Source organism: Pelobates fuscus, chromosome 3 (assembly GCF_036172605.1).
Source record: "Pelobates fuscus isolate aPelFus1 chromosome 3, aPelFus1.pri, whole genome shotgun sequence".
In the NCBI taxonomy this organism is placed as follows: domain Eukaryota; kingdom Metazoa; phylum Chordata; class Amphibia; order Anura; family Pelobatidae; genus Pelobates; species Pelobates fuscus.
In genome coordinates this window covers 165068260-165093934 of record NC_086319.1, presented here as the reverse complement: position 1 = coordinate 165093934, position 25675 = coordinate 165068260, and the positions used below count along the sequence as shown (strand labels likewise).

Here is a 25675-nt window from a genome sequence, read left to right as displayed (position 1 = left end):
ACACCACTGGGCATGTATACAAAACTACCTAACAACATGACACCAGTGCAGGGCACAGTAGTTTGCCTATGATATGCTTAAAGCGATGTCTTAAGGCTTTATGGCTTAGTAAATTAGTCATGGTGAGCTAATAGAAGAGGTCTCGCAATATGGAAATGAAGCCATTCAGGTCAACACACATTTGATATCCATACTATCCATAACATACTACTTAGTGGTATGGGCAAAAAAGTGCTAGGGTCATATGGTCAAGTGCTAGTGAGTGAAGTAAATTTAGTCCTAGTGGGTGAGAAAAATTAGTAACCACACGGATATTTACACGACTATTCACACCACTATTTACACAACTATATACATAAAGTCTATCACAGATCAAAATCGCCATAATGTCCAATCATAGAAAAATGCCCAGAGTGTACTTCTCATTAAGGCCTTGGGGTTGGACTGTGTCCAGCGTCCGAATCCAATGAAGTTCTCTTTGTAACAAAAGTTTTTTTCGGTCGCCGCCTCTAAGTGGCTGTGGGATATGGTCTATCGCTGTAAACTTCATAGAGGGCAGGGGATGGCTTTTTTCCCAAAAATGCTTGGCCACTGGTAGCTCAGAGCCCTTGTCCCTGTACGCTATGCGGATACTCGAACGATGATTGCGCATCCTCTCCCTGAGTGGAAGGTCTGTTTTGCCCACATAGGCTAGTCCACACGGGCAGACTAATTTATACACTACATGATCGCTGGTACATGTCAGTCTATGTCTGATGGTGTATTTTCTGCCCGTATGTGGGTGGGCAAAGGTCTTGCACGGAATCATGTGGCTACAGGTAACGCATCCAAGGCATCTGTAAGATCCCAAGTTCGAGTGGGTAGTAGGTTGGTCATAGCAATGTGTGGGGTCCGTCTTGACCAGTAAATCCCTTAGGTTCTTACCCCTGCGGTAGCACATCATTGGTGGCTGTCGAAATTGGCTTGGTAAGCTGGTGTCATTTGACATCATGCGCCAGTTGCGGTTAGTAGACTCCCTGATGCGATCAGAGATTGTTGTGTATGTGATGGGAAATGTTAGTCTTCCCACCTTGGAGTTCTGTGTTGGAGCCACTTCCAGGCTTTTCTCCAGGGCTTGCTGTAGTATGTTGGGACTATACCCTCGAGCCAAGAACTTGTCCCACATTTCGTTCAGTTGATGTTGTCTGTTGATTTCATTCGAGTTATTCCTAATTACTCTCAGAAATTGGGACTGTGGAAGGGAATTCTTTAAGTGCCTTGGATGGTAGCTGTCAGCGTGCAAAATAGTGTTTCTGTCGGTTGGCTTACCATATAATGTGTATGCTATTTTCTTGTGTTCTATGTACAATCGTATATCAAGGAAGTCGATCGTTTGTTCATTCGTCGTCATGGTGATGCGGACTGGTGTGTCGGTACTGTTGACATATTCCAGCAGTTGCTCAGGGGTAGGTCCTCCTTTTTTCCAAATCATTATGATGTCATCTATGAAACTTTTATAGAACAATATATTCTCTTGGAATGGGGTAAGTATATATTCCTGCTCAAAGATGTACATAAAACTGTTAGCATACATAGGCGCCATGGCCGCTCCCATTGACGTTCCAGCTATTTGTTGATACCACGTCTGTTCAAACCTGAAGTAATTCTGGTTTAACACCAGGTGTAGTAGCTCCAAGGTGTACTCTATTGGTGGTCCAAGGTACAGAGATGATGCTGTTAGTATTTGTCTCATTGCGTCTATGCCCCTGTCGTGTGGGATGACAGTGTACAGACTCCTGACTGGAACAGACAGAACTCCAAGGTGGGAAGACTAACATTTCCCATCACATACAACAACAATCTGTGCTACCGCAGGGGTAAGAACCTAAGGGATTTACTGGTCAAGACGGACCCCACACATTGCTATGACCAACCTACTACCCACTCGAACTTGGGATGTTACAGATGCCTTGGATGCGTTACCTGTAGCCACATGATTCCATGCAAGACCTTTGCCCACCCACATACGGGCAGAAAATACACCATCAGACATAGACTGACCTGTACCAGCGATCATGTAGTGTATAAATTAGTCTGCCCGTGTGGACTAGCCTATGTGGGCAAAACGGACCTTCCACTCAGGGAGAGGATGCGCAATCATCGTTCGAGTATCCGCATAGCGTACAGGGACAAGGGCTCTGAGCTACCAGTGGCCAAGCATTTTTGGCAAAAAAAGCCATCCCCTGCCCTCTATGAAGTTTACAGCGATAGACCATATCCCACAGCCACTTAGAGGCGGCGACCGAAAAAAACTTTTGTTACAAAGAGAACTTCATTGGATTCGGACGCTGGACACAGTCCAACCCAAAGGCCTTAATGAGAAGTACACTCTGGGCATTTTTCTATGATTGGACATTATGGCGATTTTGATCTGCGATAGACTTTATGTATATAGTTGTGTAAATAGTGGTGTGAATAGTCGTGTAAATATCCGTGTGGTTACTAATTTTTCTCACCCACTAGGACTAAATTTACTTCACTCACTAGCACTTGACCATATGACCCTAGCACTTTTTTGCCCATACCACTAAGTAGTATGTTATGGATAGTATGGATATCAAATGTGTGTTGACCTGAATGGCTTCATTTCCATATTGCGAGACCTCTTCTATTAGCTCACCATGACTAATTTACTAAGCCATAAAGCCTTAAGACATCGCTTTGAGCATATCATAGGCAAACTACTGTGCCTTGCACTGGTGTCATGTTGTTAGGTAGTTTTGTATACATGCCCAGTGGTGTTGTTTTGGCCGACCAGGCTTGGCTCATTGCCTCATTGTTATGCAGATGTTGTTGCATGCCATTTATACCTTGCTATGTTATTTCACAGCCAAGTAACTTTAGGTCCACAACACAAAAAGTGAATATGCCGCTTGAGTATGTCCTAACCCCTGCCTCCTGTGTACAGAACTGTCCTGCAAACCGATCATTCTACGATCGGCTGGTTGCCATGACAATATGCAAACGCACGCTGACTCGCGGCCCGGCCGGTAACTATGGCAACGGCCGACGCGTGCACAGCACACACAGCAGCAATCCGTACAGCTGCAGAATACTTGAAACGGAATCAATTTTGCCCGCGATTTTCTGGCGCCCAGGCAGTTCGATACACAGGGTGAGGGGTAAGTCTCAGCTGTATCGTATGTACTGTATTTTGATTTTAATTGGATTAGAACCGTTTAACTTTGCTATATATTCTGTCACAATTACAATGCACTGTTATCCTGACGAAAGTCCTGACACAGGACTGAAACGTTGAAGTTTTTATGGCAGTTGCCGAATAAAATTTACTTATTTTCTACATTGAAAGAAGTCCTTGGAGTGCTTTTCCTACCTTTGATCTTTATATATATATATATATATATATATATATCCAGCAATAAAGTGGAGCACTCAGAAGGACTTCTTAATAGTGAATTTATTAATAAAAAAGTAGTTTACATCAACATGTAAGTCCTGTGATTCGACGTTTCGACCCCTCAGGGTCTTTTTCAAGAACAGTTTACAAGTGAACTAAGCATGTATTATATACAAATAAAAAGCGTGCACTCACCAATCTCGTGTGTGTAGCCGCCCATTCAAACCCGGAAGTGTCACGAAAACAAACCCACGTGGTTTCCTTTGCGTGCGTCAATGCGTGTGACGTAATTGTGGCGTCGTTGCTAGGTAATATTTTGTAAACAATATATTCTATTAGTGTGTACTAGCAACCAGCCTTGGCAACGTGTTTTTTACAAGTGGAAATTATATAATCGCTAAGGAAGAGATCTCTGGGTGAGAAATAAGTTTTGAGTAAGAGGATCTCGTGTGATCAATGTATAGCAATCTGAGACATGTGACCGAAGTGCCGAAAGTGCCAAACAGTGCCAAATAAAGTGCAGAAAACGTCCAAAGTATATAGTGCCAAAAAGAGATTAAGAACATAAGGCAACATCAATCTCAGATATTGCAATTAAAAACAAAGAAGGAGATACATTCATGAGTATCTAAACTAGATCTGTGTATACAGTAATACTAATAATAATATATTATAGCAATAAGCAATTAATAAATGAAAATACTGTATATTCGATATTAACTATTCAATCTAAGCTAATAAATAATTAGTTAATTATTAATTAATAATTGATTAGGTAGCGGGATGGTGGTCTGAGAACCATGAAAATTCTTGTTGCAATGGCTTTGGTTTTGCATTGCGTCCAAGGTATGTTTTTAGCAGAACATAGAGAATGTAATAAAATCATTGAGTCCCTTGGGCATAACTGTGTCCAGTCGATGTATCCAATACGTTTCTCGTTGGAGTAATGCTTTGGATCTGTCCCCACCTCTCGGATTCGGTGGAACATGGTCTATGGCAATGAATCGTAAAGTGGGCAATCTATGGTTGGCTTGGAGAAAATGTTTGGCCACCGGCTTGTCCGATTTTTGATCCCTGAACGCCGTGTTGATGGTCGATCTGTGGCCTCTAATCCTGTCTCTGAGCGTGAGGTCCGTTTTCCCCACGTATGAGAGACCACAGGGACAAGTTATAAGATATATCACATGATCGGTGGTACATGTGATATATTGTGTAATGGGGATCCGAATTCCACTATGTGGGTGGGCAAATGAGGTACTGGTATTCATGTGACTGCATGTCACACAGCCACTGCATCTATAGCAACCTTTTTTAATAGGTCCTCTATGTTTTTGATAGCATGAAGTAGGATCGCTTATCACCAGTAGGTCTCTCAGGTTTTTGTTTCTCTTGAGACTGATCGTGGGTTGCTGCTGGAAAATTGGTGGCAGATTTTTATCTGAACGTAGAACACCCCAATATTTATTCACGGATCTTTGGATCTGTGTAGTTCCTGTGTGTAACGTTAAGGGTAGGTACATTTTTGTAGCTTGAGAGGCCCTATTGGCGGGAGATGTCATCCGTTTTATGGCTTTCTCTTTCGCCTTGGCTAATATATCCAGATTATATCCTCTTTGTTGGAATCTGTCCGTCATTTCATGTAGTTGCTGCTCACATTTCTCTGGGTCGCTGTTATATCTCAGTACCCGCATATATTGGGATATCGGGAGAGATTCTTTCAATCTCTGAGGATGATAGCTGTTAAACTGGAGTAGCGTGTTCCTAGCCGTTTCCTTTCGATATAGGGTGTACCCTAATCTGCCGTTGTCCTTGTAGATTGATACGTCCAAAAATTGGATCTCTTGTGTGTTTGCTGATAAAGTCAATTTCACTGGGCAATCGGCTGCATTCAGGTCAGAGACCATTGATTCTAGGTCACTGTTAGTTCCTGTCCAGATTAAGAAGATGTCGTCCACAAAGCGATGATATGTGAGTATATCATCACTGTATCTTTCCAGAATGGATTGGGTTTCAAAAGTAGACATATAAGCATTGGCGTATGAGGGTGCCATGGCCGCCCCCATGGAGGTGCCCGTCAGTTGAAGATAAAAGTTCTCTTCAAATTTGAAATAATTGCATGTAAGGGCTATAGATAACAGCTCCATAAGAAATTCGATGGGCGGTCCGCAATATTTTGAAGAGTTACTGAGAATATGGCGTAATGCTTGTATACCATCTATGTGTGGTATAATGGTATACAAATTCTTTACGTCCAATGTAACTAATATGTATCCTTCTTCTATCAAGGTGAGGTTCTTAATGTTCTCTAAGAAATCATTGGTGTCCCGTAGACAAGTTGGAAGGTCCATGACAGTCGTTTTGATGTAATAATCAATATATTTCGTAATTGGTTCGAGTAGACTGTCCCTGGCTGAGACGATCGGTCTCCCTGGTGGATGTTGCATGTCCTTATGAATCTTCGGCAATGTATATAATACCGGGTGTTTCGGGTGGTCTACGGTTAGGTACTTAGCCATATTTGTATCTACGAACCCCATCTGTACACCAGTGGTGATGGTACTCTTTATCCGGTTCTGGAATTTTTTTACTGGATCGAATGTTAGTCTCTGATAGGTGTTTCTGTCGGATAGCTGGTTGTAAATTTCCTCCTTGTACTTAGCATATGACATGACTACTATCGCTCCTCCTTTATCGGCGGGTCGGATGATAATGCTCGTGTCTGTCATCAGATCTCTTAAAGCCATCTTCTCGGCCTGGGATAGATTTTGTCGATTGTCCTTTGGATTTTTAAGCATCTTATGTGACTCAGTTTTCACTGACTGCATAAAGGTTTTAATGGACATGTTAGAAGTTTTTTGGTCTGCTGTGTAGACCACCCGAAACACCCGGTATTATATACATTGCCGAAGATTCATAAGGACATGCAACATCCACCAGGGAGACCGATCGTCTCAGCCAGGGACAGTCTACTCGAACCAATTACGAAATATATTGATTATTACATCAAAACGACTGTCATGGACCTTCCAACTTGTCTACGGGACACCAATGATTTCTTAGAGAACATTAAGAACCTCACCTTGATAGAAGAAGGATACATATTAGTTACATTGGACGTAAAGAATTTGTATACCATTATACCACACATAGATGGTATACAAGCATTACGCCATATTCTCAGTAACTCTTCAAAATATTGCGGACCGCCCATCGAATTTCTTATGGAGCTGTTATCTATAGCCCTTACATGCAATTATTTCAAATTTGAAGAGAACTTTTATCTTCAACTGACGGGCACCTCCATGGGGGCGGCCATGGCACCCTCATACGCCAATGCTTATATGTCTACTTTTGAAACCCAATCCATTCTGGAAAGATACAGTGAAGATATACTCACATATCATCGCTTTGTGGACGACATCTTCTTAATCTGGACAGGAACTAACAGTGACCTAGAATCAATGGTCTCTGACCTGAATGCAGCCGATTGCCCAGTGAAATTGACTTTATCAGCAAACACACAAGAGATCCAATTTTTTGACGTATCAATCTACAAGGACAACGGCAGATTAGGGTACACCCTATATCGAAAGGAAACGGCTAGGAACACGCTACTCCAGTTTAACAGCTATCATCCTCAGAGACTGAAAGAATCTCTCCCGATATCCCAATATATGCGGGTACTGAGATATAACAGCGACCCAGAGAAATGTGAGCAGCAACTACATGAAATGACGGACAGATTCCAACAAAGAGGATATAATCTGGATATATTAGCCAAGGCGAAAGAGAAAGCCATAAAACGGATGACATCTCCCGCCAATAGGGCCTCTCAAGCTACAAAAATGTACCTACCCTTAACGTTACACACAGGAACTACACAGATCCAAAGATCCGTGAATAAATATTGGGGTGTTCTACGTTCAGATAAAAATCTGCCACCAATTTTCCAGCAGCAACCCACGATCAGTCTCAAGAGAAACAAAAACCTGAGAGACCTACTGGTGAAAAGCGATCCTACTTCATGCTATCAAAAACATAGAGGACCTATTAAAAAAGGTTGCTATAGATGCAGTGGCTGTGTGACATGCAGTCACATGAATACCAGTACCTCATTTGCCCACCCACATAGTGGAATTCGGATCCCCATTACACAATATATCACATGTACCACCGATCATGTGATATATCTTATAACTTGTCCCTGTGGTCTCTCATACGTGGGGAAAACGGACCTCACGCTCAGAGACAGGATTAGAGGCCACAGATCGACCATCAACACGGCGTTCAGGGATCAAAAATCGGACAAGCCGGTGGCCAAACATTTTCTCCAAGCCAACCATAGATTGCCCACTTTACGATTCATTGCCATAGACCATGTTCCACCGAATCCGAGAGGCAGGGGCGGGCTGGGAAGGGGGGCAGGGGGGCAATTGCCCCCCAGGTCGCCCTAAACCCAGGGCCGCCCACACCCAGCAAAAAAACGAAAAATCTGAATCCCCTGCTTCTGGCTGAGGAGTCAGATTTTTCACCTTACCTCACTCTTCCTGCAGTCTGCAGTCAGTGGAGTCGGCCGGCCTCTCCTGATGATGTCAGGAGGAGGGGGCGTGACTTCCACTGCTCTTCTCACAGGACCGCTGGGGAGTCTGGGAGAAGAGCAGAGGAAGTCACGGCCCCTCCTCATGACACCATCAGGAGAGGACGACTTCACTGGCTGCTCCTGGTTGCTGCTCCTGTTGGCTGCTGCTCCCTGGCCTAAGGTAAGACTCAGGGAGGGGGGAAATACACTTTTTAAAAAAAAAAAATTTTTATTCCCCTCCTCAGCCCTGTCCCCATAGTCAGCTCTTGCCCCCTCCTCAGCCCCTGTCCCCTCCTCAGCCCCTGTCCCCATCTCAGCCCCTGTCCCCACCTCAGCCTTAGTCAGGCCCTGTCCCCTTAGTCAGCTCCTACCTCAGCTCCTGTCCCCTCCTCAGCCCCTGGCCCCCTAGTCAGCCCCTGTCCCCCTATTCAGCCCCTGTCCCCTTAGTCAGCTCTTGCCCCTGTCCTCTCCTCAGCCCCTGTCCTCTCCTCAGCCCCTGTCCCCTCCTCAGCCCCTGTCCCCTCCTCAGCCCATGTCCCCTCCTCAGCCCCTGTCCCCTCCTCAGCCCCTGTCCCCTCCTCAGCCCCTGTCCCCTCTTCAGCCCCTGTCCCCACCTCAGCCCCTGTCCCCACCTCAGCCCCTGTCCCCACCTCAGCCTTAGTCAGGCCCTGTCCCCTTAGTCAGCTCCTACCTCAGCCCCTGTCCCCTACCTCAGCTCCTGTCCCCTACCTCAGCCCCTGGCCCCCTAGTCAGCCCCTGGCCCCCTAGTCAGCCCCTGGCCCCCTAGTCAGCCCCTGGCCCCCTAGTCAGCCCCTGGCCCCCTAGTCTGCCCCTGTCCCCCTATTCAGCCCCTGTCCCCTTAGTCAGCTCTTGCCCCCTCCTCAGCCCCTGTCCTCTCCTCAGCCCCTGTCCTCTCCTCAGCCCCTGTCCTCTCCTCAGCCCCTGTCCTCTCCTCAGCCCCTGTCCTCTCCTCAGCCCCTGTCCCCTCCTCAGCCCCTGTCCCCTCCTCAGCCCCTGTCCCCTCCTCAGCCCCTGTCCCCTCCTCAGCCCCTGTCCCCTCCTCAGCCCCTGTCCCCATCTCAGCCCCTGTCCCCACCTCAGCCTTAGTCAGGCCCTGTCCCCTTAGTCAGCTCCTACCTCAGCCCCTGTCCCCTACCTCAGCCCCTGTACCCTACCTCAGCTCCTGTCCCCTACCTCAGCTCCTGTCCCCTACCTCAGCTCCTGTCCCCTACCTCAGCTCCTGGCCCCCTTGGTCAGCCCCTGTCCCCTTGGTCAGCCCCTGTCCCCTTGGTCAGCCCCTGTCCCCTTGGTCAGCCCCTGTCCCACCCTTTCCCTGCTCCTTTTCCCACTCTCAGCTCCTGCCCCCTTCCTCAGCCCCATGCCCCCCACCACAGCCCATGCCCCCCACCACAGCCCCATAACATCCCCACTACAGCTCCTCTCCCCCAATTGCAACCCATATTACCCACACCACAGCCCCTTTCCCAAATTGTAGCCATCAACTTGCTTCAGCCCCTATCCCCCCGTACATTTCCTAAACCCCCAATTACAGCTTATACCCTCCACTACCACCCCTGTCCCCCACTACAGCCCCTGTCCACTGGTTTTGAAAGTGTAAAGTTTGGGTGTGTGTGGATGAGTATGTCTGTGTGTGTCAGTATGTCTGTGTGTGTCAGTATGTCTGTGTGTGTCAGTATGTCTGTGTCAGTCAGTATGTCTGTGTCAGTCAGTATGTCTGTGTGTGCGTTAGTATGTCAGTATGTCTGTGTGTGTGCGCATCAGTATGTCTGTCTGTGTGTGTGCCAGTATGTCTGTCTGTGTGTGTGCCAGTATGTCTGTCTGTGTGTGTGTCAGTATGTCTGACTGTGTGTGTGTCAGTATGTCTGTCTATGTGTGTGTCAGTATGTCTGTCTATGTGTGTGCAAGTATGTCTGTGTGTGTGCCAGTTTGTCTGTGTGTGTGTCAGCCAGTATGCCTGTGTGTGTGTGTCAGTATGTCTGTCTGTCTGAGTCAGTATGCCTGTAACAGTGTGTCTTTCTGTGTGTGTCTGTGTGAGTACCAGCATGTATCTCTGTGTGTGTGTCAGTATGTCTGTGTGCAAGTATGTCTCTGTGTGTGTGTCAGTATGTCTGTGTGCAAGTATGTCTCTGTGTGTGTGTCAGTATGCCTGTGTGTGTCAGTATGTCTGTCTGTCTGAGTCAGTATGCCTGTAACAATGTGTCTTTCTGTGTGTGTCTGTGTGCCTGTCAGTGAGTGTGTGCGTGTGCCTGTCAGTGAGTGTGTGTTTTTTAGTGTGTGCCAAATCAGCAAGTGTGCCTGTCATTGATTGTCTGTTTAGGTGACTGCTCTCCCCCCCCCCCCCCACACACACTTTCAATCACATGGGCCACTTGACTGGATTTGCCCCCCAGGCCTAAGGCTGCCAGCCCTCCCCTGCCGAGAGGTGGGGACAGATCCAAAGCATTACTCCAACGAGAAACGTATTGGATACATCGACTGGACACAGTTATGCCCAAGGGACTCAATGAATTTATTACATTCTCTATGTTCTGCTAAAAACATACCTTGGACGCAATGCAAAACCAAAGCCATTGCAACAAGAATTTTCATGGTTCTCAGACCACCATCCCGCTACCTAATCAATTATTAATTAATAATTAACTAATTATTTATTAGCTTAGATTGAATAGTTAATATCGAATATACAGTATTTTCATTTATTAATTGCTTATTGCTATAATATATTATTATTAGTATTACTGTATACACAGATCTAGTTTAGATACTCATGAATGTATCTCCTTCTTTGTTTTTAATTGCAATATCTGAGATTGATGTTGCCTTATGTTCTTAATCTCTTTTTGGCACTATATACTTTGGACGTTTTCTGCACTTTATTTGGCACTGTTTGGCACTTTCGGCACTTCGGTCACATGTCTCAGATTGCTATACATTGATCACACGAGATCCTCTTACTCAAAACTTATTTCTCACCCAGAGATCTCTTCCTTAGCGATTATATAATTTCCACTTGTAAAAAACACGTTGCCAAGGCTGGTTGCTAGTACACACTAATAGAATATATTGTTTACAAAATATTACCTAGCAACGACGCCACAATTACGTCACACGCATTGACGCACGCAAAGGAAACCACGTGGGTTTGTTTTCGTGACACTTCCGGGTTTGAATGGGCGGCTACACACACGAGATTGGTGAGTGCACGCTTTTTATTTGTATATAATACATGCTTAGTTCACTTGTAAACTGTTCTTGAAAAAGACCCTGAGGGGTCGAAACGTCGAATCACAGGACTTACATGTTGATGTAAACTACTTTTTTATTAATAAATTCACTATTAAGAAGTCCTTCTGAGTGCTCCACTTTATTGCTGGATATATATGGGACGCCGGAAGCACCGAAGGCAAGATATATTCATACATCATTCAGGGGTGAGTGCCTAAAGTATTATTTTGTTTATATATATATATATATATATATATATATATATATATACATATTATATATATGTAACGTCATACAAAGTGTATTTTAATACTAATATAAGTAAATATTAGTATTAAAATACACTTAGAATGACGTTACATATATATAATATGTATATATATTATATATATATAATAGATCTAAATATATATTATATATATATATATACGTATAATTAAAATAATAAATAAATAAAATAATAAAATATTGAAACAAAATTTAATATACCGGTAAATTAAATATTCATATGTAATTTCATTCTAATTGTATTTTGTTATTAATATATATATATATCGGTAACAAAATACACTTAGAATGACATTCTATATATATCTATCTATATATAAAATACAAATAACCACAAAAATATATAAATATATATATATATATATATATAGATAAATACATATAATTACATAAAAGATTACATTAGTATACACGTAGAATTCTTTTTTTCCAATTCTTTATTTTTGTTCGTGCATAAGGTTAACAAGTAGATTAGTATAGCCACAACAGCAGGTTCAAACAGTTTTGCATACACATTTAACCACATGAGGACATTGCACTTTTTTTTTTTTTTTTTGAGAGTGGTTATATGGACAAAATAATATCATACACTCAGAAAGATGAGTGCAGTCAATGTTTGATTCACCAATACGTTGCACCTATGAGTCATTGTTAGTTCAGCGGTTGTGTTGGGCTATTGCTTTGCAGATCACTGTACACTCCTAATTTTATGTCTGATTTTGCCGTGTTATGAATTTATGTGTATATTTTGGTACGTTTAAGATTGTGTTGGTCAACCCTTTTGTTCTATGTGGATGGTGTTGCGTTCCTCGTGTGTGGTACCCGCTTAGTGCAGCCCTCTTTGCCGATCCCCTATGTATATATGTTTTGAGGCAGGTTCGTCAGTGGGCTAGCGTGGAGGGGGGGGGAGATTTCACAGAGGGTTTACACGTAAAAGAAAGAAGGTGTCTGCCAGTTTAGGTCCCGCTATATGCTGCCTCTAGCTTTGTGTTCGTAAAACCGGCGTTTGCATGTGTGAGTGCCAATGTGAGTGGGAAATTAACTTATTAGTTGTCTGCGGAGTTACGTCTGAGAGAGATTTATATCCGCTAGGTGAGTGGGTTACATTATGTGTGTAGCCAATCATTGGCAGTAGAGAGTTAAACTGGAACAGTAAAATAGAACATCAACATAAATTTCAGCTAAAACCTTAAGATAAAATAAAATATAGCAGTCTCTAATCTGTATTGTAGAAGTTCTGCGCAGGTGATGGAGCAGGTTGTCCCCTGGAGCTGAGAGTCTGTCGCCATTCAGGTGGCGTTTCTGGCAGGCGACGATCTTCGGGGTTCTCCCGGAATAAACTCTTGTATGTTAGCTGGGTTTAACAGGGACAGTCTAGGCCTATTCGCCAGCAGTGCTCGCAGTATACCTGCCGACACCAGGATGGACTCCAGCTCCTGATGACTTTGGGCCTTGTGGGTGGTCCCTTCATGGGTAAAGGAGACAGCTCGTGGTGTGCCCCAGCGGTATGGAATCTCTCTGTTGCGGAGGTTTTGTAGCAGCGGTTGCAGAGATTTTCGCCAAGTGAGGGTGCTCCTAGTGAGGCCTGGATATAATTGTAATTCCGAACCTTCAAACAGTAAAGGAGCTTTTCCTTTTAACGCTGCTAGGAGGGAGGCCTTATCAGTTAGTGCCTGGAAGCGTATTATGAGGTCTGCCGTCGCGGTAGCTGGAGCTCGTGCTGATTTTGGCAATCGGAAGAGCCCATCCAGTTTCACAGACTTAACTTGTTTCTGAGGCAGTAGGATTCCGAGGAGACGTCGAACATAGTGGGGTAATTCAGTGAGGGCAACCGTGTCCGGGATCCCCCTGATTTTCACGTTGTGTCGTCTCCTCTGGTCCTCTAGGGCGTCCAGCCGATCCGTGGTGGCGTTTTGCTGTGCCTCCAGGTCAGTCACCCGTTGTTCTATTTTGGTGAGCCTCGAGTCATGGGTGCTCATATTAGCCTCCAATTGGGTAATTTTAGTCGTTGCTCTTTCTATGGCCTCCTTGTAGTAGGTCATGTCTGCCGCCAGGTCTTTGCGGAGATCTGCTAGCATTTTTTTAAGTTGATCCGCAGTCACCGGGTCCCCGGTGCTCTTGGGTTCAGAGTGGCGGTCTGGCGTGGGTCGGAAGGAAGCTCCTTCCATGAGGTCTGCGGCAAAGTCTTCTGATGAGTAGGAGGAGAAGTGATCCGTGAGCGCCATCTTGGACCATGCAGCCTGCTGCGTGTTCCGCAGCATATCCCCAATGTCTTTGCCATGGGGGCCTTTGTCTGCCTTCACCTTTTTTGTCTTCCGGCCCATTGTCTGCTCGGTACCGGTGGAGTGCTTTGTGGGGTCTTGTGGGTTCAGATTCCCCCATATAAGGTATATTTCGGGTTATTTGAGTCGGAGCTCCAGGAGATGCGACTGCTCCGGTTCGCTCCCTCCTTCCCCTGTGTCTATTCCCCTCTGTTTTATTCCCCCCACCCATTTACCTAGAGAAGTCAAGGGGGCGGCCGCGTTTCAGGCTGGAGCCGCCGGGCCGGGTTGCCTCACCGGGCCGGCGGCACTTCTGTCACTGATGATGCTGAGGACTGAAGGAGGAGGAGCATGCCTATCTACCATGCTCCCTCGCGGTTCCCACAATCCCCAGCACAGCATACTGATACAGCATACTGTGCTGGGAATTGTGGTAACCGCGAGGGAGCATGGTAGATAGACATGCTCCTCCTCCTTCAGCATCATCAGTGACAGAAGTGCCGCTGGCCCGGCGAGGCTGCCACCCGGCCCGGCGGCTCCAGCCTGGAACGCGGCCGGTCCCCCTCTGAGTGTGCCACCGGACCGGCCACCCGGTGGCACCTATATGCGCAGCGTAGCCCCCAGGTGCCGCGGCCCACGAGGAAATTTCCCGGTATGCCAGTCTGGCCCTGTTTGGAGACTTGCCAGGATAGCGACTGGGGTCTCCTGATTGGAATCTGAGGAGTAAGTTGACGGCCCTTGTGAACTAGAGCCGTGAGCCTGTGTAGTCCTGCCATACTGGTAGTGGCTGGAGATGGGATACCCCTGTGACTGATCTCTGCTGACAATTTTGGAATGTACCAGATTCCCAGGTAACAGAGTAGAAGGGGTGAAGGATTCCTTTGGAGACCCAGGCCTGACTGGCATGCTGGGTATTTCATCCAACAGCAGACCGATTATTGGGATGGATTCTTATGACATTCTGAAAAAGAAATAATTATTTGGATAAGTAATGTGTCTTAGAGGTGTGGATGAGACCTTCGGAGAACTGGCCTGCTAGCTAGTGCCGAAGCAAAAAATGTACCCAGAACTAAATGACAGATGAGGCTCTGCTAGTGCCAAGTGGCATAGAGAGGCTCTACGTATGATTTGGGCTGAGGGAATTTTGTGGCCACTTGAACGTGGTGGCAGGGTGTCAACCCTCGGTGACCGTAAGAGATTCAAAATGTGTGGCCGTGACTTGGGAAGCCCTAACTGTAGCCCTAAAGAAGGGCAGGCAAGGTAGCCAACTATGATTTAGTTGTGGGGCTGAACCTCCGTGTATGAGGTGGGGGTGTAGACCTCGCGGGACCGTAGTATTACTTAGGATAGCAAAGGCCAGTGACTAACCCTCAATGCCAGTTCTCTAGCCTGATGGGGCTTGTCTCTAGACTTGTGTGATATAACGTATGTAGACACTTAACCTTGAACGTTTGTCCTCTTTATTTGGGCAATGTGCAGGAAGATTACAATATAGTCTTGCTTCTGCAGGGAACGGGCCCGGTCCGGGAAACCTTAGGGGAAAAACATGCTAGTGGGCCTGAGGCGTGCCACTGGTATAATGAGTGTAAAAATGTTGAACTTATGGGTAGGTGTGTATCAGAGATACTGTAACGTAAGAACTTGGGTAAGCTAAGGGACCTGAACGTTGGTCCGTAAATTAGAGATACGCCCCTGGGTTCCCACAAATGTGAATTATTTTGTTTTGAATGAAACGAAGGCAAAGTGAGGCCTTAAGAAGAAACTTAAACGTAGTGAGTAAGATTACCAATACCTGATACTGTAATGCAGGGAACCAGGTAGCCTGTATGTTGTCTATGGCGTAGGACTTGGTGAGCTGCGGTAATGATATGTAGAAATTAATGACAAAAACATGTACCGTTAAATATGGTATTAATATGGTGGATTATGATAATGAGATTGTTGTTGACATTTGTGAGGAATCTTAGACCAGGTACATTTTGAAGTTTAGAACCCACTTTGGGAGGTGGGGGGCTGTATGAGGCCGTGGAGGCTGAATGAGACCTCAAGGGAAAACATAAAATGGTAAACCTTCTTACCTGTTACCAAAATGCGGTATACTAGGAACCTCTTCTTGGAGCTTTGCTTGAAGAAAAGTATAAGTAGTAGCAAGGTGGTGTAGTTTTGTGTGAATGATGTTTTAATCGCCGTGAGGAATCACAGATCTGGCCCGTTTGAAGTTTAGAACCCACTTTGGGAGGCTGGATGAGGCCTTGAGGGAAAAGAGAACTGGTAAACCTTCTTACCTGATACAGTAAAAAACCTAAAAAACATATGCAGACTAAGTATGAGGAGCCAGTATATAAGGACTTTTAAGGAACTTGTTTTTTTTGGGGGGGTGGGGGGGGGGGAGGGGTTTAAATCGTGCTAATGTTATGTAATGAGCCTGATGAAAAAGGACCGTAAGGCGTTAACCGATGAGCGGAGACCTTAGTTGCGTAGATGACTAATACATAAGGGAAAGTACAATAGACTAAGTCCCAGCAGGGTATGATAATGCCTGGAGGTATACTTTATAACTTAACTTAAAAGAGAAAGTGGACTAACTGTGCTATAAGAATATTTACCCTGTAAAAGATAGGTGTCCCATAATTATGTGGCCATGGCGGAAAATTAGAAACACATTTTTTATTTATGGCCCCCACCTACCGCTCAGGGGTGGGGGAAGACATTAGGTCCCCCCGTCAATTTTTTTTTATGGCCCCCAGCCACCGCTCGGGGCGGAGGACTTTAGGTGTGTCCCCCCCTCCAATTTTCATTTATAACCCCCACCCACCGCTCAGGGGTGGGGGGCAGGGGGGGGGAGGAGGACAGTAGGTCCTCCCCCTTATTGTTATTTAGGGCCCCCCACCCACCGCTCAGGGGTGGGGGCCGGGGGTGGACGACAATCGGTCCCCCCCTTATTGGTATTTAGGGCCTCCACCCACCGTGCAGGGGTGGGGGCCGGGGGGGAGGACAGTAGGTGTCCCCCCCCATTCTTATTTATGGCCCCCACCCACCACTCAGGGGTGGGGATGGGGGAGGACAGTAGGTTCCCCCCCTTGTTATTTAGGGCCCCCACCCACCGCGCAGGGGTGGGGAGGACATTAGGTGTCCCCCCCCCAATTTTCTTTTATGGCCCCCACCCACCGCTCAGGGGTGGGGGGGACAGTAGGTCCCTCCTTTATTGGTATTTAGGGCCCCCACCAGCTGCTCGGGAGGGACAGGGGGGGCAATAGGTCCCCCCTTTCGTTTAAAAGCCCCCCCATTCGCACGTCGCTGGTGGGGGCACGGGGGGGTCTTTCAACAGTGAGCAGCCTCAATAGACATGCCCCTACCTTCTAGGTCACATGCTGCACTGGCCAATCACAGCCATGCCATTAGTAGGCATGGCTGTGATGGCTTCTAAGGGCACACAAGTCAAATGCTTGTTGATTGGCTGCCCTGCAGCCTTTCAAAACGTGTCATTAAATCGCCGAACAGCGAACTCCAACTCGGTCCAAAAAAATATAATGTTCGGTACGAACCCGAACTTTTAAGTTCAGGTTCGCTCAACTCTGTTTAAGAGCCATATAATAAAAAACACAAATACATATAGGATAAATAATGTGAGTGCTTAGAAACGTGAAAGCATAACTATGCACTATTACAGAAGATTAGTGAATTGAAATACTGTAGCCTCTTGTGTTCGGTAAACGAATGAACAGGAGAACTGTAACGCTAAATGCAGCATACAAAACAGATTTTTAAACGAAAGCCATTTGTACCTGTGGTCGGCTGAATGAACAAATGAATGAAATAGTTAAACGTAAGTTCGTTTAGTGTGGTCGGTAGTTAGCTTATACGAAAATAAACGAGAGGAGTGTGTTCTCTGCTGTCGGCTGTTAGCCGCACGAACGCAGAAGTACACGAACGGTGTAAAAGCACAAATGGGTAAGTAATAATGGGAGCCTATCCTCACATGTGGGGCCCGAATGTGGGAAATAGCCGAACGCCATTCCCCACATTTATGCTTACGTGGATGTGCCGGTCTCGTGACCGGAAGCCGGGTAGCAAGTGGCGAAGTCGGGTAGAAGCCGATTGACTGCTTGCTGGAGACAGCTTGAGACAGGACGTGGCGGGAACGACGAACCAGAAGTGCAGGTAACTATGGAGACGACAACCAGCTTGCATGACAAAGGTAAGTAGGGCGGTAGTGTTTATATAGGATCATAACTCCTCCCACAAATTCAGGCCAAATGGATATATATATATATATACCGTATATACTCGAGTATAAGCCGAGTTTTTCAGCCCATTTTTTGGGCTGAAAAACCCCAACTCGGCTTATACTCGAGTCAGAGTCTGTATTATGGCAATTTGCATTGCCATAATACAGACCGGGGGAGAGGGGGGCTGGCAGAGCTGTACTTACCTTTCCTGCAGCTCCTGTCAGCTCTCTCCTCCTCCGCGCCGTCCGTTCAGCACCTCGGTCAGCTCCCAGTGTAAGTCTCGCGAGAGCCGCGGCTCTCGCGAGACTTACACTGGGAGCTGACAGAGGGAGCTGCACAGACCGCGCGGAGGAGGAGAGAGCTGACAGGAGCTGCAGGAAAGGTAAGTACAGCTCTGCCAGCCCCCCTCTCCCCCCCACTGAACTACCAATGCTGGACCACCAGGGAAGGAGAGCCCCCCTCCCTGCCATATATCAAGCAGGGAGGGGGGACGAAAAAAAAATATATAAATAAAATAATAAAAAAAAATTAATAATAAAAAAAAAGGGGTATAAGGACCACTATGGGAGGGGGGGGTATAAGGACCACTATGGGAGGGAGGGGGTGGGTTAAGGACCACTATGGGAGGGAGGGGGGTATAAGGACCGCTATGGGAGGGAGGGGGGGGGTAAGGACCACTATGGGAGGGGGGGGGGGGTAAGGACCACTATGGGAGGGAGGGGGGGGATAAGGACCACTATGGGAGGGAGGGGGGTATAAGGACCACTATGGGAGGGAGGGGGGGATAAGGACCACTATGGGAGGGAGGGGGATAAGGACCACTATTGGAGGGAGGGGGGTATAAGGACCACTATGGGAGGGAGGGGGGGTATAAGGACCACTATGGGAGGGGGTGGGATAAGGACCACTATGGGAGGGAGGGGGGTATAAGGACCATTATGGGAGGGAGGGGGGGTATATGGACCACTATGGGAGGGATGGGGGGGGATAAGGAACACTATGGGAGGGAGAAGGGGGATAAGGACCACTATGAGAGGGAGGGGGTGGGATAAGGACCACTATGGGAGGGGAGGGGGAAGTAAGGACCACTAGGGGAGGGGAGGGTAAGGACCACTAGGGGAGGGGTGAGTCAGGACCACTGGGGGGGGGGAGTGAAGGAACACGGGGATGGGGAGGTAAGGACCACTGAGGGAGGAGGAGGGGAAGTCAGGACATATGGGGGGGGGAGGGGGCGGCAAAAAAATGTTTTGCCTACGGCGGCAAATATCCTTGCACCGGCCCTGCACACACTGCATTCACACACTGCATTCATGCACACACACACTGCATTCATGCACACACACACTGCATTCATGCACACACACACTGCACTCATACACACACTGCACTCATACACACACGCTGCACTCATACACACACACATACACACACACTGTAAATAAATATTCAATTAATATATTTTTTTTAGGATCTAATTTTATTTAGAAATTTACCAGTAGCTGCTGCATTTCCCACCCTAGTCTTATACTCGAGTCAATAAGTTTTCCCAGTTTTTTGGGATAAAATTAGGGGCCTCGGCTTATATTCGGGTCGGCTTATACTCGAGTATATACGGTATATATATTTGTAGTCGGGGCGCTTGCCGTGATAATAGTGTAACATAGCATGTTATAACCAAAAGACATATTCAAATGACACCAGTCGGTTGTGGTGTGCCGGAACCGACAGTGCAGTAGGCCTGTAATAAAAGTGGGCCCACCTTAGAGGGTGATATGAATAGAGGAAGCGGTGGAGGGGTGATTCGCCAGACTGTCCACGGTAAGGTGGGAGAGGATTGGCCGCCCTTTTAAAGGGAATTCAAGCCCCTCCCACAACTACAGGCTATATATATATATTTATTTATTTATTTATTTTCCTGGATTACTCTCAGTGTCTATCACTTGTACTTTGACATGTATGCGCTCTTTCCACCATTCCTTTTATCTGAAATACTTGCATATCATTTGTTAACCCCTTCACTAACAAGCACTTTTTGATTGAAAAAATATTACTATAACCTTTATTTGAAGCAAAGGATGCATAGCTAGCATATAAAACATATAACAGCAATTTTGTTTATAGATTGCTTTGCAGACAAATATTACACCATTTTTTATTTTACACTTATTTGTTCACCCTCTATAAAATATTGAGAAATGAAAAAGCTTTACAGTGTCCATTATCTTGCAATATCCACACAGGTTTTGCAAAAGCAAAAATGCAATTTTTCTTACATACAGTAGATGTTACAAAAAGAGATAGATAAGAATGGTCATGCCTATAGGTATTTGTAAGGACCCTGAAAGAATTACTAAAAGTACAGCTTACTGATGCCAACAGAATGTAAAAAGAATGGCTGAATTTGAGCATATTGCCCACATACAGTAAATATTGTTAAATTACATATTCATAAAATAAAGGTATTTAATACTGCTATGGTATACTCTCCAGAATGCTAATGTAATGGTGAAATGGTAGACTATTTACTCCTCCCCCTTGCTAACTGTAGGAATGATATCACCCATTGAAACTTGTACTGTTTGAAGCAGGGGGTGAGCTTACATTTTCAGCAATTTTACTGGCATTATATTAGTAACTAGTTGTTTCTTGCACAGACATCTGTTCCTCTACAGGCTTATAATCAGAGAGTATAAATGAGAGTGAGTGGCTTTATAGACTAGATTTCATACTGAAAAATACATGAAAATAAAATCATTTGTACTTTATTTTGGTATTGAAGAGGTTAAGTAATTCATCTTACATGTAAATCACAATTGGTCATGTCAGATGACTGAAAATGATGAAATGTAAACATGTTTTATTTTTATATGGATACATTTTTAACCACTGACATGTTTCATCCGTGTTATCTAGCTAAGCCTAATGAAGATCAGCGCTACTCACCTTCCAGGGAGCAGTTTACATGTCACAAAGAACATGGGGGTTTTCCAGACAGGTGTGTAGACCTGCATTCTAATTAGAATAATTCTTATTTCTAGTGTTGTTGCTACTTTTAACCAAACAACCACTGTTGCCACTGTTAGTGAGTAGCGGAAGTTTACCATCTACAGTACAATAGCAACAAAAAGGCAAGTCAATCACTATCACTATGTAGTGTCTAATGGCTCCTATTGCTTTCTATGGGAGTCGCAAACTGCATCTTAGTTTCTGGTTTCCAACCTTGTCGCTATTGTCTTGGACAGAAGCCAATAGCTGCAAAACTTAACACCAGCCTCTTGTCTGGTATGCAGAAGTTAACACCAGGTAACTCCCTATACATAATGCAGGTAAAATACATGTTCGCAATACAAGATTACATTGAAAACCCTACAGGACATAGAGCATTTTAAACAACATCAAATAGTGTGACCAATTGTTATAATATATGTTTTATTCTCATTTTATGTTCAACAATTTATATATTTCAAAGTGTATCTGTAGTGCACTTATCCATAGTTAGAATGATTTAGCATTATACAGGGTCAGCAATGAAAATAAGAATTAGTTGAAATAATGCTAGATGATTGTGAATATAACTGAATATGATGGAATAATAAATGCAGGCCTCATATAATGTGAAAGGAATACTATAGCGTCAGGAATACAACCGTGTCTTCCTGCCACTATACAGGCAATAGACATCAAAACAACTACATTAAGATACTACATTAGTGTCCCTTTCAGTGGCCTGTAGATTATGAACATTGTAGCTGTTAAATGTGGTGACCTATGTCATGGCTCAGAGCAGGAGAGGTTAAAGGGACTCACCAGTGCCAGGAAAACAAACCGTGTTCCTGGCACTGCAGGTTCCCTCTCCCACCCCAGGTTGCTGAGGGGTTAAAGCCCCTTCAGTGACTTACCTGTATCCAGCTCCGCCAACTCTCCTCATCAGCCGGTGGGGGAGACCTAATGCGCATTACACTGCCCCATAGGAAAGCATTACTCAATGCTTTCCTATGGGGATTCTGGTGACGCTGGAGGTCCTCATGCATTGCATGAGGGTGTCCAGTATCTCTTAAAACCCTAAGTGTTTTAAGAACCCAGAAGCTCCTCTAGTGGCTGTCTCAGAGACAGCCACTAGAGGAGGACTTAACCCTGTTAGTCAATTAGTGCAGTTTATGAAAAACTTCACTAATTACACTTGCAGGGTTAAGGGTAGTTGGCACACAGACCACTCAAAAGGGCAGGAGGGGTCTGGGTGCCTGGCGTTTCCCTTTAAGTATAAGAGCGATCTGAGATGCTGAGGCACAAATCTCACAGCTGTCTTGCTAGACAGCAGTGATCCTCAGACAACTTTTTTTTTTTATGTATCCATGGACTGATAGCTCTTGTCCCCAAACTTTCTCATTCCCCTAGTACCAAACACATTACCCCATTAGCCACTAGCTCAATAATGGGTGGCCAAGGAAGGGGCGGCAACATGAGGTGACCCATGCCCAGAGCTTCTTTGAAGTCCTATGATCATAGGCTTAATGACCGGCACATAATTCCAATCCAACAATCCCCAATCTATATATAGTAGAGGATGGAGAAAGCTTGGGGACAAGAGCTATACTTAAAGGGACACTCCATGGACCCAGACCACTTCTGCCCATTGGAGTGGTCTGGATGCCAACTCCCACCACCATTAACCCTGCAAGTTAAGGGTGGTGGGGTGCAATAATTACCTTGCAGGGTTAAGTCCTCCTCTAGTGGCTGTCTATCAGACAACCACTAGAGGGACTTCCGTGTTCTTAGAACACGAAAAGTGTTTTAAACTACGCTGAACGTCTTCACGCTATGCATGAGGACCTCCAGCGTCGCCAGAAACCCCATAGGAAAGGATTGAGCCATTGCCACGCATGCGCATTAGGAGCGTGGGTGGAGCCTGACCCAGCGCCGAGGGACATCGCAGCTGGATTCAGGTAAGTCACTGAAGGGGTTTTAACCCCTTCTGCAATATATGATGGGGGTGGGAGGGAGAGGGGCACTGCAGTACCAGGAAAGCATATGTTTTCCTGGCACTGGAGAGTCCCTTTAAGAATATGTACAATCTTATTCAGCCTTTTATATGTAGATAAATATATATATTTATATGTCAGGCTGATTTAGATCGTACATATTCTTATACGTACAATCCAGTGGTGAATTTAGTTGCACTTTTCTAATACTGGGCAGGACTCCCTTTGCACTCAAGACAGCATACATTTACAAATTAAAGGTATTGGAAACATTCTATAGAAATTCTGGTCCGTATTGATATGTCTACATGACACAGTTTATACAAAGTCCAAAAGCAATGAAACCTTGCAATGCACTTTGTACCTTTGTATCTTTTTAGATGTCACACTTCTGATACTCGAGGAATGAAGTTGAATGGCTTTTACGCCTCGACCAACAGATCAAACAAGGTTAGGCATCCACCTCATCTTGTGCTGAGAATTCTAATATTGTTTTCTTTTCAGTATGGTTCTTGGAGGTGGATAAGGACCAATGATTAGGAGGTCATAAGAAGAGATACATATACTTTTTACTTATGATTAAGCATCTGGGTTCTGTAATGATCTGATGTCATCTCCAGTGATGTGTAAAAAGTTTACACTTGCTATGGTCATAGTTTGAAAGCTGCCAACATACCAAATCAACTGCTCTTCACACATTAGATTGGGAGTTGGTCACCACTCCATCCTTGTTAGATGGACGTTGATCATATTATTTGAAGGTCACTGTCTAGCAAGTGAACTCTTATAGTAGAACTAGTATAATAACTAACTTGTAATGCTTGGGTATTGGATTAAAAACTTCTTAAAGTTCTAATTTACGTACTTTTTTCATGTCGTCTTTCTGTGCATTCCTCCCTTTTTCTTGCTTTTTGCATTTTTTTGCACACAGCTTAATATAAAAAATACTCTAGAATGCATACAAATACAAGCAAGTGACACAAAAGGAATTTTACAAAGTCCACCTCAATCACTATGGTCAATTTGTTACTGAGATTAGTTCATACACAACCAAAGACGTAACTATAAACCACCAGGTCCGGTGCAAAAATGGCCGTGGGGACCCCCACCACGTGTCTCATTCTTCCACCCAGCCCCTCCATGTGTCTCATTCCCCCCAGTCCCTTGCATGTGTCAAGTTCACCCCCTATCCTTTTCATGTGTTTCAATTTCCCTCCAGTCCCTTCCATGGGTCAATTTCCCTCCAGTCCCTTGCATGTGTCAATTCCCCCTCCTCTATATGTTTCAATCACCCCCCAGTCTCTTCTATGTGTCAATTCTCCCCCACCAGTCCCTTCCATGTGTCAATGCCCCCCCAGTTCCTTCTATGTGTCAATTTCCCTCCAGTCCCTTCCATGTCTCAAGTGCCCCCCAATTCCTTTCATATGTCTCAATTTCCTGCCCCATGTGTCAATGCTACTCCCGTCCCTTTTATGTTTCAGCTTGCCCCAGTCCCTTTCATGTGTCAATTTTCCCCCTGTCCCTTCCATGTGTCAATTCCCCCCCCCCCCCCAACCTCATCTGTACCTGCTCTCCGTTGTCCTTGTAGAGTGGTCGAGCGGACCTCTTAGTAAACACATCCTGCCAAAACGGGTTGAGAGACACAGAGTTCCTTCTACCCATTGCCCACGCTACTTACAGTGCCGGTTACTCTGGAGGGACATGCCCGGTCACAGCTGCTACTCCTACGACCTCTGTATTAATGCCACTGTACACAACCCTACATATATCCTCCTGTCACTCTTTCACAGTATCACCTGAAGAGAGTAGATTATCTTTTTTTTTTCTCTCTTTTCTCATCAGCAATCCTGAGAAAGTCAGATTTATTTTTTGTCACACTAGAGAAAAAAAAAAAACTAAAATGCACAATTATTTTATGGAATAATGCAAAAATAGAACAGAATTATTGATTTTCAGAAATGTTAGCATTGATACTCTGACTGAACAATTTTTTTCCCCACTTGAAACAGGGAAACAGAGGCAGTGTTGCCGAGGTCAGCATTGTTGATACAGAAGAATCCTATCTGTCTGATAAGGCTAGGGGCCATAGTGTCAGAAATAGAGGTATATTATTACATTTATTGCCATTCATATAGTAACTATGTATTCTAGAGTGCCTTCTATAAGCATTTACCCATTTCAAAATTAAAGGAACACTATAGGGTCAGGAACACAAACATGCATTCCTGACCCTATAGTGCTAAACACCCCCCTCCCCCCCCCCACACTTAGCCACCTTAAAAGTTATTGAAAATCACCTTATTTCAAGCGCCGCGCGGGTCCGGGTCACCCCCTTGGTGACATCATCAGAATTTCTGATTTTTAGCCAATCCAATGCATTGGATTGGCTAAAATTGGCAAGGGGCGGGGGCCAAACACAATTTTGGCCAATCAGCACCTCCTCTTAATGCATCCATATGAGGAAAATTCAGCGTCCCCATGCAGAGCGTGGAGATGCTGAACGGCACTGCTGCCTACTGTGCAGCACCTAGCCAGGAAGCACCTCCAGTGGCCACCTGAGTCATGGCCACTTGGAGGTGTCCCTAAGGGCAATGTAAACATTGCCTTTTCTCTGCAGTCTTGGCATGAAAATGCCTGAAGGCAATGATTATACTTACCAGAACAACTACATTAAGCTGTAGTTGTTCTGGTGACTA

General features: G+C 45.3%; 1 protein-coding gene across 1 annotated transcript in view; it reads left to right on the top strand.

Annotated features, from left to right (window-relative positions):
- LOC134601682 (uncharacterized) overlaps window positions 1–25675 on the top strand; it is a 152922-nt gene that overhangs the window by 59219 nt on the left and 68028 nt on the right. Inside the window, exons 7-9 of the mRNA XM_063446197.1 lie at window positions 20914–20995; window positions 23360–23429; window positions 24989–25082. Coding sequence (XP_063302267.1) covers window positions 20914–20995; window positions 23360–23429; window positions 24989–25082 — 246 coding nt within the window. The remainder of the gene's footprint in view (window positions 1–20913; window positions 20996–23359; window positions 23430–24988; window positions 25083–25675) is intronic.